Source organism: Dreissena polymorpha, chromosome 1 (genome assembly GCF_020536995.1).
Source record: "Dreissena polymorpha isolate Duluth1 chromosome 1, UMN_Dpol_1.0, whole genome shotgun sequence".
NCBI classification, from domain to species: domain Eukaryota; kingdom Metazoa; phylum Mollusca; class Bivalvia; order Myida; family Dreissenidae; genus Dreissena; species Dreissena polymorpha.
Genome location: NC_068355.1, coordinates 39,318,501 through 39,334,128, shown reverse-complemented (window position 1 = coordinate 39,334,128; position 15,628 = coordinate 39,318,501). Strand labels below are relative to the sequence as shown.

At 34.2% G+C, this 15,628-nt stretch overlaps 1 protein-coding gene across 1 annotated transcript in view; it reads right to left on the bottom strand.

Moving 5' to 3' along the window:
• LOC127868618 (NADPH oxidase 5-like) overlaps positions 1-599 on the bottom strand; it is a gene marked incomplete at its 5' end in the record, with an annotated part of 17,895 nt that extends 17,296 nt beyond the window's left edge. The window contains one exon of the mRNA XM_052410558.1: positions 480-599. Coding sequence (XP_052266518.1) covers positions 480-599 — 120 coding nt within the window. The remainder of the gene's footprint in view (positions 1-479) is intronic.
• Positions 600-15,628: the final 15,029 nt, after the last annotated feature.

Sequence of the window (15,628 nt, the reverse complement as noted above, 5' to 3'; positions counted from 1 at the left end):
TCACGTTAAGGCGGAAAGTGTCGTCCCTTATTAGCCTGTTCGGACTGCACAGGCTAATCTGGGACGACACCTTACGCATATGCATTATGCCCAGTTTTCTCAGAAAGCGACTCAAATGATCGTCATATAAAAAAATAAGGGCGTCATATGCAAACAATAAAAAATAATTAACTTTCTATGATAGTTAAATAAAAAACAATCTCAATGGTGAATTTAGTAATCAGCCTTCATGATTGAATTCCCGGATTAAACGCCATGTCATTAACCATAATACGTTGTAAAGAACGTAGCATAAAAGCATTAAAGACGATAAATACATGTAAAAGCATGGCGAGAACACATTTTACTACGTAATTCGTCCATTTGAAGTCTTCAAAAAAATTCAAATCCACAACGAATTTTGAGACGCTTGTTGTTCTCTAAAAACATGTTTAAGGAAATCATTATTAAATAATGTTTAAAATAAGTGTAGTATTAACCTTTCGTAGTCCAAGCGCCTTTTGAAATTCTTCTTGGTAAATTTTACCATCCGCTCCTGCGATTTCCTTAAACTTGCTCTCAAGCCAGGTCAGCCATTTTGCATCTTCGTCGCTGTTTTGCGGAATGACATAAAATATGCAAATTTAGCTCATGCGTAGAAAAGACTGTATTACCATGAAATATTTCTTTAACGCTTAAAATGAAAACTACGTTTGCTTCTGTTGTTGAAATAACAAAATAGTTAAGGTTGAAATATCAGCAATAAATCATTTAATTTGGTCAACAGTAGAACAATCACAATGTAAGGAATGAATAATAAACGTATAGCAAACAATACATAACAGATATTAAAACAATTTTTTGAAATAAAAAAGGTTGAATAATTTTATTTTTTACATTCCGATGTTATTAAACAATAAACCGCAAATATCATTGCTTTCCAATTATTATTTTATATAAATTTTTATAATATTTTTATAGACCGATACACTTTTAAGTATAAAATGTTTGTTCGGGTTACATTATTATCACATTCGTTCGAATATAGATGGGTTTTTCATTATTGTTATTCTAGTAAGGAAACATTATTTATTGTATTGTTCACCTTATATGTCTTTCAAAGAAATTCCAATGATGATTTACGTCTTGAAATATTGATAAACGATACTTTTGTAGCACTATTGTGCTAGTAGCTGATTAAGTAGTCGTGATAATAGAAATGTGTCTTGTTCTGACAAAATTAGGCAGAATGCATGTGCGTAAAGTGTCGTCCCAGATAAGCATGTGCAGTCCGCAGAGGCTTATCAGGGACGACACTTTCCGCTTTAATGGTATTTTTAGTTGAAAGGAAATCCCTTTTTACCGAAAATCTAGTTTAAGAGGAAAGTGTCGTCCCTGATTAGCTTTTGCGGACTGCACAGGCTAATCTGGGACGACACTATACGCCCAGTTTTATCATAACAAGACACAATTATGATAACATGCAATTTACTAGCGTGATTATTTAAATGGCAAGCAATTATTCCGGTTATTTAATAACACACAACGTATAACTTCAGCTGTGTAACGTACGTCATCGGTCCCGTCTGCATATACAATAGTTTTCTTCCTTTGATTCGTTCCTCGGAATATTTTAAGGAACTTCGTAAATATCTGAAGAACATAATGATAATAAAATATACAAGAAACGTTAAAATGATAATTATTTATATATATACATATCTCTGTTTTGTGTTCGTATTATTCGTTAAATAGCAACAAATATAACAAGCTAATGTAGGGTCAGTAATTTTTCCGTCAAAAAACGTAACGTAATGTAAACACTATTTTTGATGCATGGCGAAGATTGCCTTAGTCGAACATGTTATAGTACTACTGCATCTATGATACGGAAAATTAAAACGCTAATAGATGATTGGGCTTTTCGTATTCGATTATCTACTACATTAGGTATTGGTGGCGAAAAATCGAGTATACAGTATAGAGTAAAATTCTGTTTCCGTTAACCACATATGTATTATATTTATTGATGGTTTGTGGCAAATAACATGTGCAAATGTTCGGTTCCTTTGCAAACATGTCGCAGTGAGAACGTGTTTACATGACGGCCGCATTGCGAATATAAACCTTCCCTTGATTGTTTTATTAGCGCGGGATCGGAGCAATTTCTGCTTTTATACGAAAGGCTTGCATTAAGAAAGAATGAGAGTAATTCATTTGCAGTTTTTATCGCAGGTTTTCCGAAATTACAATTGTAGAAGTGTAAGGAAATCGAAACTAAATGTCAGGGAAGTTCTACAATGTTGGGACGAACAAAATAGAAGCTAAAATACAGCGATTTTTCTAAATATAGGCATGTTTCGTTTAATGAATTTGCATGAAAACACAAGATGAATAAGAGCTAGCCTAATGCAAGACTTTAGATTATAATGTACTTCAATTATGATATGCTCGAAACTTTGGTTCATACGTAAATGCAATCCCTGTAATATTTTCTTCATTTGATCAAAGGGTAATCGTAGACATTGCCTTGCATGGGCGCAAGAAAACTAACATTAGCACAAAACATAACATGCATAATGTACTTAACAGTGATTTTCAAAACGTTTCATTCAAAAGTACGTGGGTAAAAACATTCAATTATTTTGATATAAACAAATAAACACCACCACCAAAATAAATATCTTTCATGACATTTTTTTCAAAGATGCATAGTCGAATAAGGTGAATAAAACGCTTTAATAAATAAGATAACAGTTGAGTGGTTGAACTTACTCCTCGTCCAAAGGAGGCGGTGTTTCTGCTTTACGGAGACTATCGACAAAAGTACCAGGCCTTCGTTGCCTAGTTAACGGTCGAAAAGTTCCGGTCGAGTCTTGCTGGTATAACGTCTTTTTATGTTTCTATATACAGGATTGAATTATATTTTAATATTATCTATTGTTTAAAGCGATTGTAAATTTTAGTTTTCGATGGTCACCATTCAAAATGCCGAATCTACATTTTTTGACATTTCGTGATTTTTGCAATGTGTATTGCGGGAAATCAGTGCGCACATGTCCAAATAACGGCGAACCGCCTACCCAATCAGAACACGCCAAACCGGCCTAATGATAAAATGCCGAACTGTGAAGCTGGAAATAAAAATATGCAACAATGCCAAGCTGAATATTCAATTATGCGAAGCTGAATATTTTTTGTAAAATGCGTCCGTCTGTGCGTAAATATTATTATTGTAACTTCGGCATTTTGCATATAGTTATAAAAATGAAAAAATAGCCCTCCTGAAAAGTTTTGTTATTGTAAGTTCGGCATTTTAAATTGTGACCAGTGTTATGCCATTTTCTTCAAACAAAAACACATTATCTAATCCCAATGCGTAATTGTTTGAGATAGCAATTATAAGATAAGCTTTGGTTTATACGCATTATTATCATAAACACCCTAAAATATTATATAACCATGAATTTGCTTATTAACAATATCATAGCATATGATATACATTTTGATTACAACGAGCATGCGGTACCACTAAATGCGCCTTTTTAGCTCAGCAAGTGTATGATTCATTACGATACACATTAATAAATGTTTAAAGAATTTGTTTAATATAATGACGCCCCCCTCCCCAATCGATTAATGGGGCATGCCAGTTTGACCTATGTCACTTTAACTGATGAATATCTTAAATTAATTCAATTCTTATCATTTATTCTGGGCGCTTGGCGGGAAAGCACTCAGTATCTCTCGATAAAACCAGCCGCTGCTTCGGCACCCTGCATTTTCAGATCGTGCCCAGTGTGGGGTTCGAATATTCTAACTCCATCGTAGCATTATACGACATGTCACGTTACGGATTTTATTTATATATTTTTTCTTTAGATACATTTCGCAGTATTTGCTACGCATTATTAAGCAATAAAAGTTACGCGGCAGGATATAAGCAATAATAATCTAAAATACTTTGCAGTATGTGCTGTTCAATTTAATTATATAATAAGTTACGCACTAGGATATGAGCGAAAATAAAGCCTCAAATACGCTACGCATTAGACTATCTAATAAATCGTACATTAAAATACGCTAACAATTTATACAATGTACATGTAACAGGGCAAAAATTATCGCAAAAACCGGTACTTCGATATGGGCAAATACATCTTTCAATACGCATTAAGAATACGGCAATAGCATGCTTTTATAAAACACTCAATCATATAGTTTAGTAAGATTACGCTTATGAATTTTTTTGTTTTATGGTTACCATCCCTTTCGTTTATGCTTACCTTAAAACCATTAATGGTAATCTTTACATCACGATATGAATCAAGGGCATCCTCCAGCGGCACTGATTCGCTTTTCGAAACTCTCCTTTTTCCTGAAAGCATGAATATAATAACCATCGAATGAAAAACTAGCCAGTTTATTAACCGTATTTTTTAAATTTTGTAAAAATTTCAATGAATAATTTGTTGTATGCTAAAAATTATAGTTTCAATGGTCTCTTTTGTTGTTGTTTTTTCAACTAATGATTTTAAAACCCGTAATCTTAAGTTGCGAAATGAAATGGGGATTGTTTGTCAGCAAGTAGATAATACATAAATACAAATTAAAAGCACAACCAGGCATCATAGAATATTCGTTATTTTCTACAGTTATAAAATAATATTAAATGTAAAAATAGTTGATTGAAGTAGTATTCATGTTTTTAGTGATGTAAAGCATTTTATTTAAGATTTAAATAGCATTATAAAGTATTGGAATCGGGTCTCCATGCATTTAAAAAGTTTCGTCATATTGGTTAGCGCAGCTTATAAAGGCCTATGGTAAAATACGAACCTTCGGGTATTCTTATAATGGCGCTTTCGTTTTTATTAATCGGATCGGTTTGGCATTTCCTGAGCGGTTTGTGGCCCGTCCCGACCTGACTGGTCACCGTTTCGTCATAGTGAAAAGCCGGATTCAAAACTCCACCTTCCGACATTTCGAGCCGCTCTTGTTCGTAGCTCAGTTGATCGCAAACTCTTAACAATTCCGAAGGTAATATTGCAGTTTCTGTTGTTGTTCTTTAAACGTTCACGCCACATACGTGGTCTTGGTCTCCGCAAATGTTGGATGAGCTATTAAAAAAGATTAAAAAAGGAGAATCGCGGGTAAACAAACATGCTACTTATACTTATTTAATCTTCATATCACAATGTTTGCACTTACTTAAAAAATACCTATGAAAAACTTTCACACCCGTTATTTAGTAGAAAACACATGTGTGTTTCCACAAAAATAAACGATACTTTTGTCGTGACTGACTTCTTTTTGCGATATTTGCTAAAAATTTGCGGTCACTATTTCCTAAGAGATCAACACTTTTTGTATGACGTTTTCTGTATAATATAGAATACTTTTTATCTATGCTATAACATTATTAATACAACTCGGTTTTTCATTTTTTGATAAAACACACAAGAGTAACGTTTGATAGTTTTAATCACATCTACACAATTGGACTACAGCCAGCAGCACGTTAGAACATCGTAAAAAATGTTAAACTTTATCCAAATGAACTAATTCTATGACTGTGCTACATGTATTTGAAGGTTAATGGAAACATAATGCGCATCATATTCGTGTCGTTACTGTATAGCATTTGGAAGGGTTGAAATGGGAGTACATTCGCATGACGCAGATATATTTGAAATGATGAATTATGCGTACATATTACACTCAAACATTGAAAAAAGTTAAACCATTGTAACAAATATGTATATTCAAACATACTTTAAGAGTTCAACAAAACATCATAACCAACAGAAGCAACCACCACTTCTACTGTTGGTACATCTACTACTGATACTTCTACTTTTACTACTACTACTTCTACAACAACAACAAAACATATTACTACTACTACTACTACTTCTGCTGTTACTACTACTATTACTATTTCTACTTCTGCTATTACTACTAATACTTGTAATACTACAACTACAACAACAACAACAACAACTACTACTACTACTACTACTACAACTACTACTACTACTACTACTACTACTACTACCACTACTACTACTACTACTACTACTACAACTGCTGCTGCTGCTGCTGCTGCTGCTGCTGCTACTACTACTTCTACTACTACTACTACTACTACTACTACTACTACTACTACTACTACTACTACTACTACTACTACTACTACTACTACTACTACTACTACTACTACTACTACTACTACAACTACTACTACTACTACTACTACTACTACTACTACTACTACTACTACTACTACTACTACTACTACTACTACTACTACGACGACGACGACGACGACGACTTCTACTACTACTACTACTACTACTACTACTACTACTACTACTACTACTACTACTACTACTACTACTACTACTACTACTACTACTACTACTACTTCTACTACTACTACTACTACTACTACTACTACGACTACTACTACTACTACTACTACTACTACTACTACTACTACTACTACTGCTACTACTACTACTACTTCTTCTTCTTCTTCTAATACTACTTCTACTACTACTACTTCTACTACTACTACTACTTCTACTACTACTACTACTACTACTACTACTACTACTACTACTACTACTACTTCTATTACTACTTCTACTACTACTACTACTACTACTACTACTACTACTACTACTACTACTACTACTACTACTACTACTACTACTACTACTACTACTACTACTACTACTACTACTACTACTACTACTTAATTTGGTCTTAATGCATTTCGTTACAACATCTTTTTAAAAAGTATTTAAAAATATAATTTTTCAGCAGATTGTCAAAACCACAAAATAATAAAGTATACAGGAGGTTCGAATATGCACGTAATTAGTTCGAATGCTCATACGTAAGTCGACTTACCGCAAATATTAAGTAAGCATTTTATCGTTTTTCATATTCCGTAATCAAATATTTTTATAGAACAGAACAGAACAGAACAGAATTTTTATTTTGACTTAAGCATAACAAGCTTATCGTCATATACAAATACATGATAATGTTACAGACATGCGTGATGAATATAAATAATAACATTGTATAAATTACATTCATCAATTCATAAATCACTCATCACTGGAGAGTGAGAGTGCTCTAATTGCAAGTTATAATGTGACATGGAATACATATAAAAACATAACCACATTTGATACATCCATGGTTAACAAACAACATGTACCAAGCAAAGTACCCTCAATTGTTAGTATAAGCTATAGTTCTTCCTAACATTCATGTGATAATAAACAAAGTGTTATCTCTTTTTTTGAAACATGATATACAATAGATGGCTAACTTTCTAAGTGTCGTTTTCTTACTACTATTAAGGAGTTTAATAAATTTGAACATACTAGGTCGCTTGTAATAGAATTCTGGGATATATTTGATTCTTTCTTCTAGGTATAACGGACATATTAGTATTATTAATATTTTTATATATTTGTTATAATGTAGCATGTATATAAATATCGACAAATAAAAAATCCGTTCCTTCTATACATTGGCCTCAACTTAAATTTTGCTACGAAGAGATTTTCTTTAAACGACACATATCATGAAAGCGGAAAGTGTCGTCCCTGATTAGCCTGTGCGGACTGCACAGGCTAATCTGAGACGACACTTTTCGCACATGGATTAAACCCCCGATTCACAGAGCACGGTCCAAATTAAGAAAAGTGTTGACATTTAAATTTGATAGAGGTAAAGCAGTTTTCAAACAAATATGAAACTATATAAACAATATTCTTATACCAGAGCCTTTCTAGATTTTTTAGGTTTTCACCATTATGTCTCGCTATATATTCACGACATTCCCAAACCCTCTAATGACCCGTGCGACCCCCATTTTAACTTGAAAATAATGTGATAGCATTCTTTCAACACGCTACATTTAGGCGGTCATTAAATTATGCGTTTAGTATCCCAATGGCAATAATTGATCAGCGAGCCGGAAAACTTTAAACCATACACATTTCGCACCAGACTCGGCTTATTACTATATTAATCGTTCGTATAAAGAGCGGTTTTTGGCAGCTTCTTTAATTAGTTTTATAAATGTTTTACCTATCATTCTCAATGAGGCATTCGCATGAAATATATTTATACATGGGTAGAAATGATGACGCGTGACTCGGTTTTGTTACAGCAATAATGTTAAATCTTTTTGTTTGAATGATTGAAATTTCATTTTAATGATATTGTATGCTTGAATGAAAAGAATCGGTGACAGCAGAACAAGACAAAATGGTTATTAAATTATTGCGTGCCATTTGTCAGATAACAGAGTAATTCCCTTTTCATTGTCAAATTTTCGTTCAATCATCAGAATCCCTACAGGATCTTTAGCTAGCATCATTTGTATCTAACAGCAGCAGCACGTAAACATGCGTCAGTACTGATGAATGACAATGACTGAACACTATTTTTCTTGTAAGAATTACATTTAAATTTTGTATTGTAATGGATTTTTATTTAAGTGATGAGCAATTAAGTATCTATCCTTAAAATTAAAACCCAATCATACCATGACTCATTCATTGACCCAATATTGTCTACTCTATGAACATGTTAAATGTTGATTTCCAACTGAAGTCGGGACGGGTTTAACATAAAACGTAAACATAATTCATTTAAATTGAAGTGCGTTTAAAAGCTAGGGCGATTCATGCCACTAATTTCGTGACCTATTTTCAACCACAATTTCATTTAGTTAGTTGAATAGCAAGACCGTTTTCTATCACTACTTTTAAGACGTTTTCAATGACATTTTAATTGCATGATTTTGGATAATATGATTACATATACCGGTACCAAATAACGCAATGGGCTTGTTTATAAATTTGTGTTTATTTTGAAGTTTTTACATGATGTTTAAAACATGTGAACTAAAGACTAATTACGAAATACATAAATAATAAAATATTACTGCTCCCATTGGGATTCCTATCATGGTCAACCTGAACAGAAGGCGGACGACACAACCATTAATGATGATGGTGATGATGGTGATGATGATGATGATGATGATGGTGGTTGTGATGATGATGATGATGATGATGATGATGATGATGATGACGTTGATGATGATGATGATGATGATGATGATGATGATGATGATGATGATGATGATGATGATGATTATGATGATGATGATGGTGATGGTGGTGATGCTGATGATGCTGCTGCTGCTGATGCTGCTGCTGATGATGCTGCTGATGATGCTGATGATGATGATGCTGATGCTGCTGCTGATGATGCTGATGATGATGATGATGATGATGATGGATTTGATGATCATGGTGGTTGTGGTGGATGTGGTGGTTGTGTTCATGATGATTATAGTCCTGATGGTTATTATTTTTTTGAGTCTCATGCTGATGATTACGATGCTGCTGCTTCTGTGGCTGATGATGATGAGGAGGAGGAGAAGAGGAAGCCGAGGAGGACGACAAAGACAATGCATTGAAAGAATCAAAAATCGAAATAACACTTACATTTTGAGTGCCATAATGCCACCTAGACAAGTGGCAACGGAGAGGATTTAAGAGATATATATCTATATATAGTGACAAGTAATATCTTACACGATATGATATAACGTACATGTAGGTCAGCAACACTTGTTCTACAGTTTAAATTTAAACAATTATTTCAAGATGGCATTTCAGTTCTTTTATAATGAATCGTTATTTATACCGAAACCTAGCTTTATTTTTAAATTGTCTTTTTTTCTATTTATGTCTTATCATAAATATTTGTGTTTGGTCATTTATTGAAGCTGGCCTATGGTTTACTTTAATAATAAGTATTTTACTTGTCTCCACGGTCGCAGCATAGCTCACAGACATGGGTGACTTACAAAAATTCTCTAATCTTTCTTCTAATTACACTCACTGGGTTTTAAGAAATTACGCCATAACTCTTTGTCCTGTCTCGCAGCCAACTATCTGTAAAAGGATCTGTGCGTATGTTGCTTGAAGGCCCAGTCTCACTATGATGCCAGCGGAGCCCCGGTGCGTGATCCGGGATGAACCGGGGTTCTTCCGGGAAGAACGGGGCTCCACCGGCGACGATCGGGATGAACCGGGGACAACCGAGGCTCCACCGGGAAAGTATTAAAATGTTTAATACCTCCGGGATGAACCGGGAGTCACCGGGAAGGACCGGCAACTACCGGCGCGGCACCGGGAACCACCGGGACGGCACCGTGAACAACCAGGGACGACACCGTAGCTCAACCGGGGCCCATTCAGACCCCGGCAGAGCTACGGCAACGCCCCGATGGAGCCCGGTGAATGCCGACATATAGGTGCGGTACATAAGTAAACCGGTGCTCTGCCGGGACGCCAGCGGCATTCACAGGGGGTCCGCCGGGGCATTACCGGCGACGATCGGCGTTAAACCGGGGCGTTGCCGTAGCTCTGCCGGGGTCTGATGCCGGTATAGCCCCGGTGAGTGCCGGCGGAGTTACGGTATACGGGGCTCTGTCGGAATGCTGCCGGCTTTCACCGGGGCTCTACCGGGGCATTTCCGGCGACAACCGGGACTCTGCTGGGCCTTAACCGGGGTACACCGTAGCCAGTCCGGGGTTGACCGGGACTCTGCCGGGCTGTTGACCGGCTTCAACCGGGGCGGCACTGGGAAATAGTGTGACCGCATTCAAACAATTCTACGAATCATGCCTTATTCTCGCAGGTCGACCGGCGATAGCAAACCGGGATGGACCGGGGCTCTACCGGCATTAGTGAGACTTTGGCTTGAGTGACCATTTTAACACTATGACATTCGTTTAAATAAATATGGAATTTTATATGTCGACCGCGCGAGTGTATGTGTTACATCAGTTGTATTTTTCAAAATAGTCAATCGGCAAAACAATAGTAGCCGTTCCTTTAAATTACGGTGATCAGTTAAACTAAACTATTTTGTGACTTCGATAATGATAAGAGTACACAAATACGTATAGCTTATATCTTAAGGATTTTAGTAAATGCGTTCGTAAAGTCTTTTACTAACACCAACCATTATTATAGTATAACAGCACAAGGATTAAGGATAATAATATACACGCTTTTTACTTTTAAAAGTACCAAATGTGGGCTTTTTAATCAAGTGAAACAATTTCTTATTTCAAACGGCATTAACGAAACTAACGTCATTAGTTACTCTTTTACAAAAACGAAATAAACGAACATTTTTAACAAAAGTAAACCGCACTAACTTAGATTGAGCAATATAATGCTCCAATAAACGAACACGTCTATTTTACTGGAATCGACTATCAAATCGTCATTCATTGACGAGCAAAATATTTCGGGCTGTTTACTTTGTAGTTCACTAATTAACTAGGGCACTCACATTAAAACTATCGTGTTAAATCTCCTAAAAAGTACAAAACATCAAGTTTCACATATTAACCCTTATTATAGATGAAAGAATTTACTCCAATCGATACATACATTTGCAATTATCTCAAACGTATAAAATACTAATTATGTGAATATTCGATCGAATAAAATGCGAATATTCGATTACTTATCGTGGTATTTGGTGCGATCTCTAGTTATTTTTCAAACGAAAGCAAATATCTATGACTCAATGTAAGATAAATATACAAAGCGGACATCATAGCCAAAACTCAACTGTAACAATATATTTCATGTAAGGAATGAATTTTCAATATCCCAAATGTTTTGCGGACAGTTTAGAAATTGCACTCAATAATAATTTAATCAATATTTTTTGCCTTTTTTTATTGCTTTCTATAAAAATTGTATTATTTTTTACTTTTGCCTTTTAAGCGTAAATATATTCATCACTGTGGATTGAATTTGGAATGCAGTACATGTAATTACATAGCGAACACAATATCTTTAACTCATCTGTGGCAATATGGTTCAATGTAAGGATCGATATTGCAACATTGCGGTTGCATGGCGGACAATATGCAAGTATCCATTATTTTACAGTGACGACAAAAAAAGAGTTTCGATACGTTGAGGCCGATGCAGTCTCACAACCGTGTAAGTTGTATTTATAATGATAATGCAATTGGGTAAAAACTAGAATTGAAATACATTAAAGGCCCTTTAGTTTTCCAGGGAAAAGAAACGGTTTTTGAGGCTTCGACTTCACAAATAAAAAAATGTAATGACAAATTGTTTTTATTCAATACACCAGTTTTTTTAAATCATCACATCGCAACCGAATATTAAATATCGTCTTATATTTCGGGTGTAGTCATTTATTATGTAAAAAACGTTCAATACCCGTGTCATTAAGAACTGACATAGTTTGTTGACATTATAAAATAATTGAATTAATCATCATGAGTTTAGTGTTAATTTTGGAAGCATTGTATTATTAATGATGAAATGAACATTTGACAAAATTTAATTTCAAAAGATATTGCAGTTGTCTATGTTCACTACACGATTTCTATTTGAACATACATCTTTAAAAGTTAGCATGTCCAATTTCTCCCATCACTGCATAATACTTAATTATTAACGTTTACATCTAGTCTAACTTAAACAGCAGGACCTATATACGAATTAAGTAAAAAAGATAATTGTTTCCTGCAAACGTTTTTTTCTAAACATTCTGTTTTTAAATAAACAGCCAATACAAAGTTGTAATGAAGCAATATACAATACCCATAATTCGATTTAAAATGGCAAACATAATATGTGCATTACAATATTGTATTAATGATACTTAAATTTAAATGTTATGATTGCGTTTCTTTATATTAAAAATGTTTACACGAGAAAAAAAGAGATTTTGTTGTATTTTTTTACTACGCTACGCTACATTTTGTAGCATTCTATTGGTTTACTTCAAATTGAAACTTGACGATTTAAAAAATAAAGTCAACAATTGAACGTTAGTCTTAACTATTAAATCTACAGGCAAAAATGTCATTTAATGATCAGTATCGTCTACATTTTCAAAACTCCAGTGCGAACACAATGTCTATTTATTCACTTATAAAATCAATACATCATTGTAAATACTGTATATACGGGTAATTTAGTTCTTTTGAAAAGAAAAACACACTCCAAATTTGCATAAAATTCCTGGGAACGCTAACAAAATAAATAGTTATATAAATGTTACCTGATAATGCTCAACAATGAGTTATTCCTCGACAGGCTAAATGCAGTACTGCCGTAAAGTAAAATTATTTAAACCCTTCGCAATCCGTACGTATAGCCGTACTGTTGAAATTTATAACAGTTGTAAAACATAAACTTCATTCAAGAAAAAAGACAGTGTCAAGTTTAATATTCACAACATATAGTTTGCCACGCTTTATAATACGGGTGTCGCGTGGAAATTCACTCATGTTTGGCGTACCATTTGGGTCGAAAATCAACAAGACCTACTAGGTAAAACGAGAAATGTAATTCGACGTACAATATGAACGTCGAGGTATATTTTTTGAACTTCGACGTAAAAAATTGTACTTCGACGTATAGTTTTTATCGACCCTTGAGTATTAGCCAATCAGAAGGCGCTTTACATCTGTTGCTTTTAGAGATATTTGACATTGAACATTTTTATTATTTATACAAAATTATGTGACTATCAACCGCTAACTCATAGTCTATTAGATATTGTGCGGATTTATTGAACATTATTATTATTATTATTTATACCAAATTATGCGACTATTGATCGCGAACTCATAAATATTGTGCGTATTTATTGACCTGGCGTGGCGGAATTAACCTCTGACTTATGCAAATTATGGTGATCACAAAATACGACCAAACCGGGGAGGTAAGTATACATTATAAATCCCGTGATCGTTTGGTAACTGTTTGGTTACCGTTGTGAATTTCCTACACAGCAATGCGCTGGACCGTGATACTCGCCCCGCATAACCAATAAATACTCACAATATGCTGGATAATTTTAATTTAAAAAAAAGTAACCTTGAATCTTCTTCAAATTTGTATATAATCTATTTCAATGCATAAAATACTTGAAACTGCTATGTGTTTTTTTTTTTGCAATTTTGATATTTTTTTATTCATTCTGTCCTCAATAAAAAAAGAGTGTTTAAACATTTATTATGAATAAATCTGAAGGAAATGTGTACGTTGAAGTACAAACTTGTACGTCGAAGTACAAATTTTACTTCGACGTACAAATATATACTTCGATGTGTATTTCATATTTGTACGTCGAAGTACGTTTCTCTTTTTAACTAGTAGGTCTTGTTGACAAATGGTACGCCATACTCATGCGCGTTCATATTATCTCTTCTGCCACTACCTTGAAGCGTGATAAAAAAGGATTAATCCTCTTTGTTTAATAAGTAATACGCTGCGTTTTTGTCATGGTATTGGATAAAGAAATTGCGTCACTAAAAATCGTTATAATTATTGATCTTCGTGATCAAAAGCTATTCAAAGCTTATGTTATAATGTTGGTATCACAGGTGGTTAGCGTGTGGCTATGATATTAATTAGTGAAAACATCATTTTAAATGATAAATAATCATATTATAACGAAAAATTAAATTTTATGAACACAAATCAGTATCAAATTTATATATAGATAACAAGGTATGAAACTCAAAATCACCCCTAAACGGGGTGCATCGCTTTGAACAGCCATACCTTCATCAAGTGTGAAGCGATTTTCACGATCTCGGTCTTATTCAACGCAGAAATGAATTTCCTTTCTGGAAATGTGTATGTCTTGTAATATTTTTACAAATGCTGGGTCAACTTTTAAGAAATAACACGATACACAACTCGCATGACATAGTTGACAATGATCATGCAGTCTTTAAGACTGAAATCTTCACGGAGAAAAGAGCAACTTCCCTACAAAGTTCATGTACCTCGATACCATAATTCAATAAAACGTATAAAAAACATTATTACCGTTCTTGTCGTTACATTATGCATCAAGACTAACTGTCCAGCGCCGTTTGAAACCTTTGTTTACATACATTTCAACTAACTGACATTTAAAACACACGAGTGATTTCATTGGATCAATGCGGAGGTGTGTCTTTACAACTGGAGATTTCATTCCACTTAAAAAAAATTAGAGCCACTTTTAAAAATTTAGCGCCATTGCCGACAATGGCGATCGACAGCGAAACCTCTTCCGTTTGTAGAGCAATTTGTAAACATGCAATGACGTTTTTATGTACCGCGACAGAACACAATTAGTCAAAGAGTGTGAGGCGGTTTTCTCAGATAAAGACATAAATATTGGAAAACAAACACATGCATATTTAAATGGATCTGACACGAGTTCATGTTAAATTATATTTTATCAATGTGAATCTAGTTAAGTAATTTGTTCGGAAAGATTTTTACTCGACGTTGCAATGTCATTTCAGAAAAATAACGTTACGCAAACAAAAAAGTTGCTAAAAATCCTATAAAAGTATACTTTACAGGCTAAAGAAAAATAAATAAAAAATATTTATATAACATCTGGTATAACACATTTATTTAATAGCCACGCTAAAAACCTTGCATTTTGATTGCTTATGCATTATTATAATTTACGAAGCACGATTAATATGACGGTTCAAGGGTGTATTTCGTTAGAAAAAATTTCAACTTTT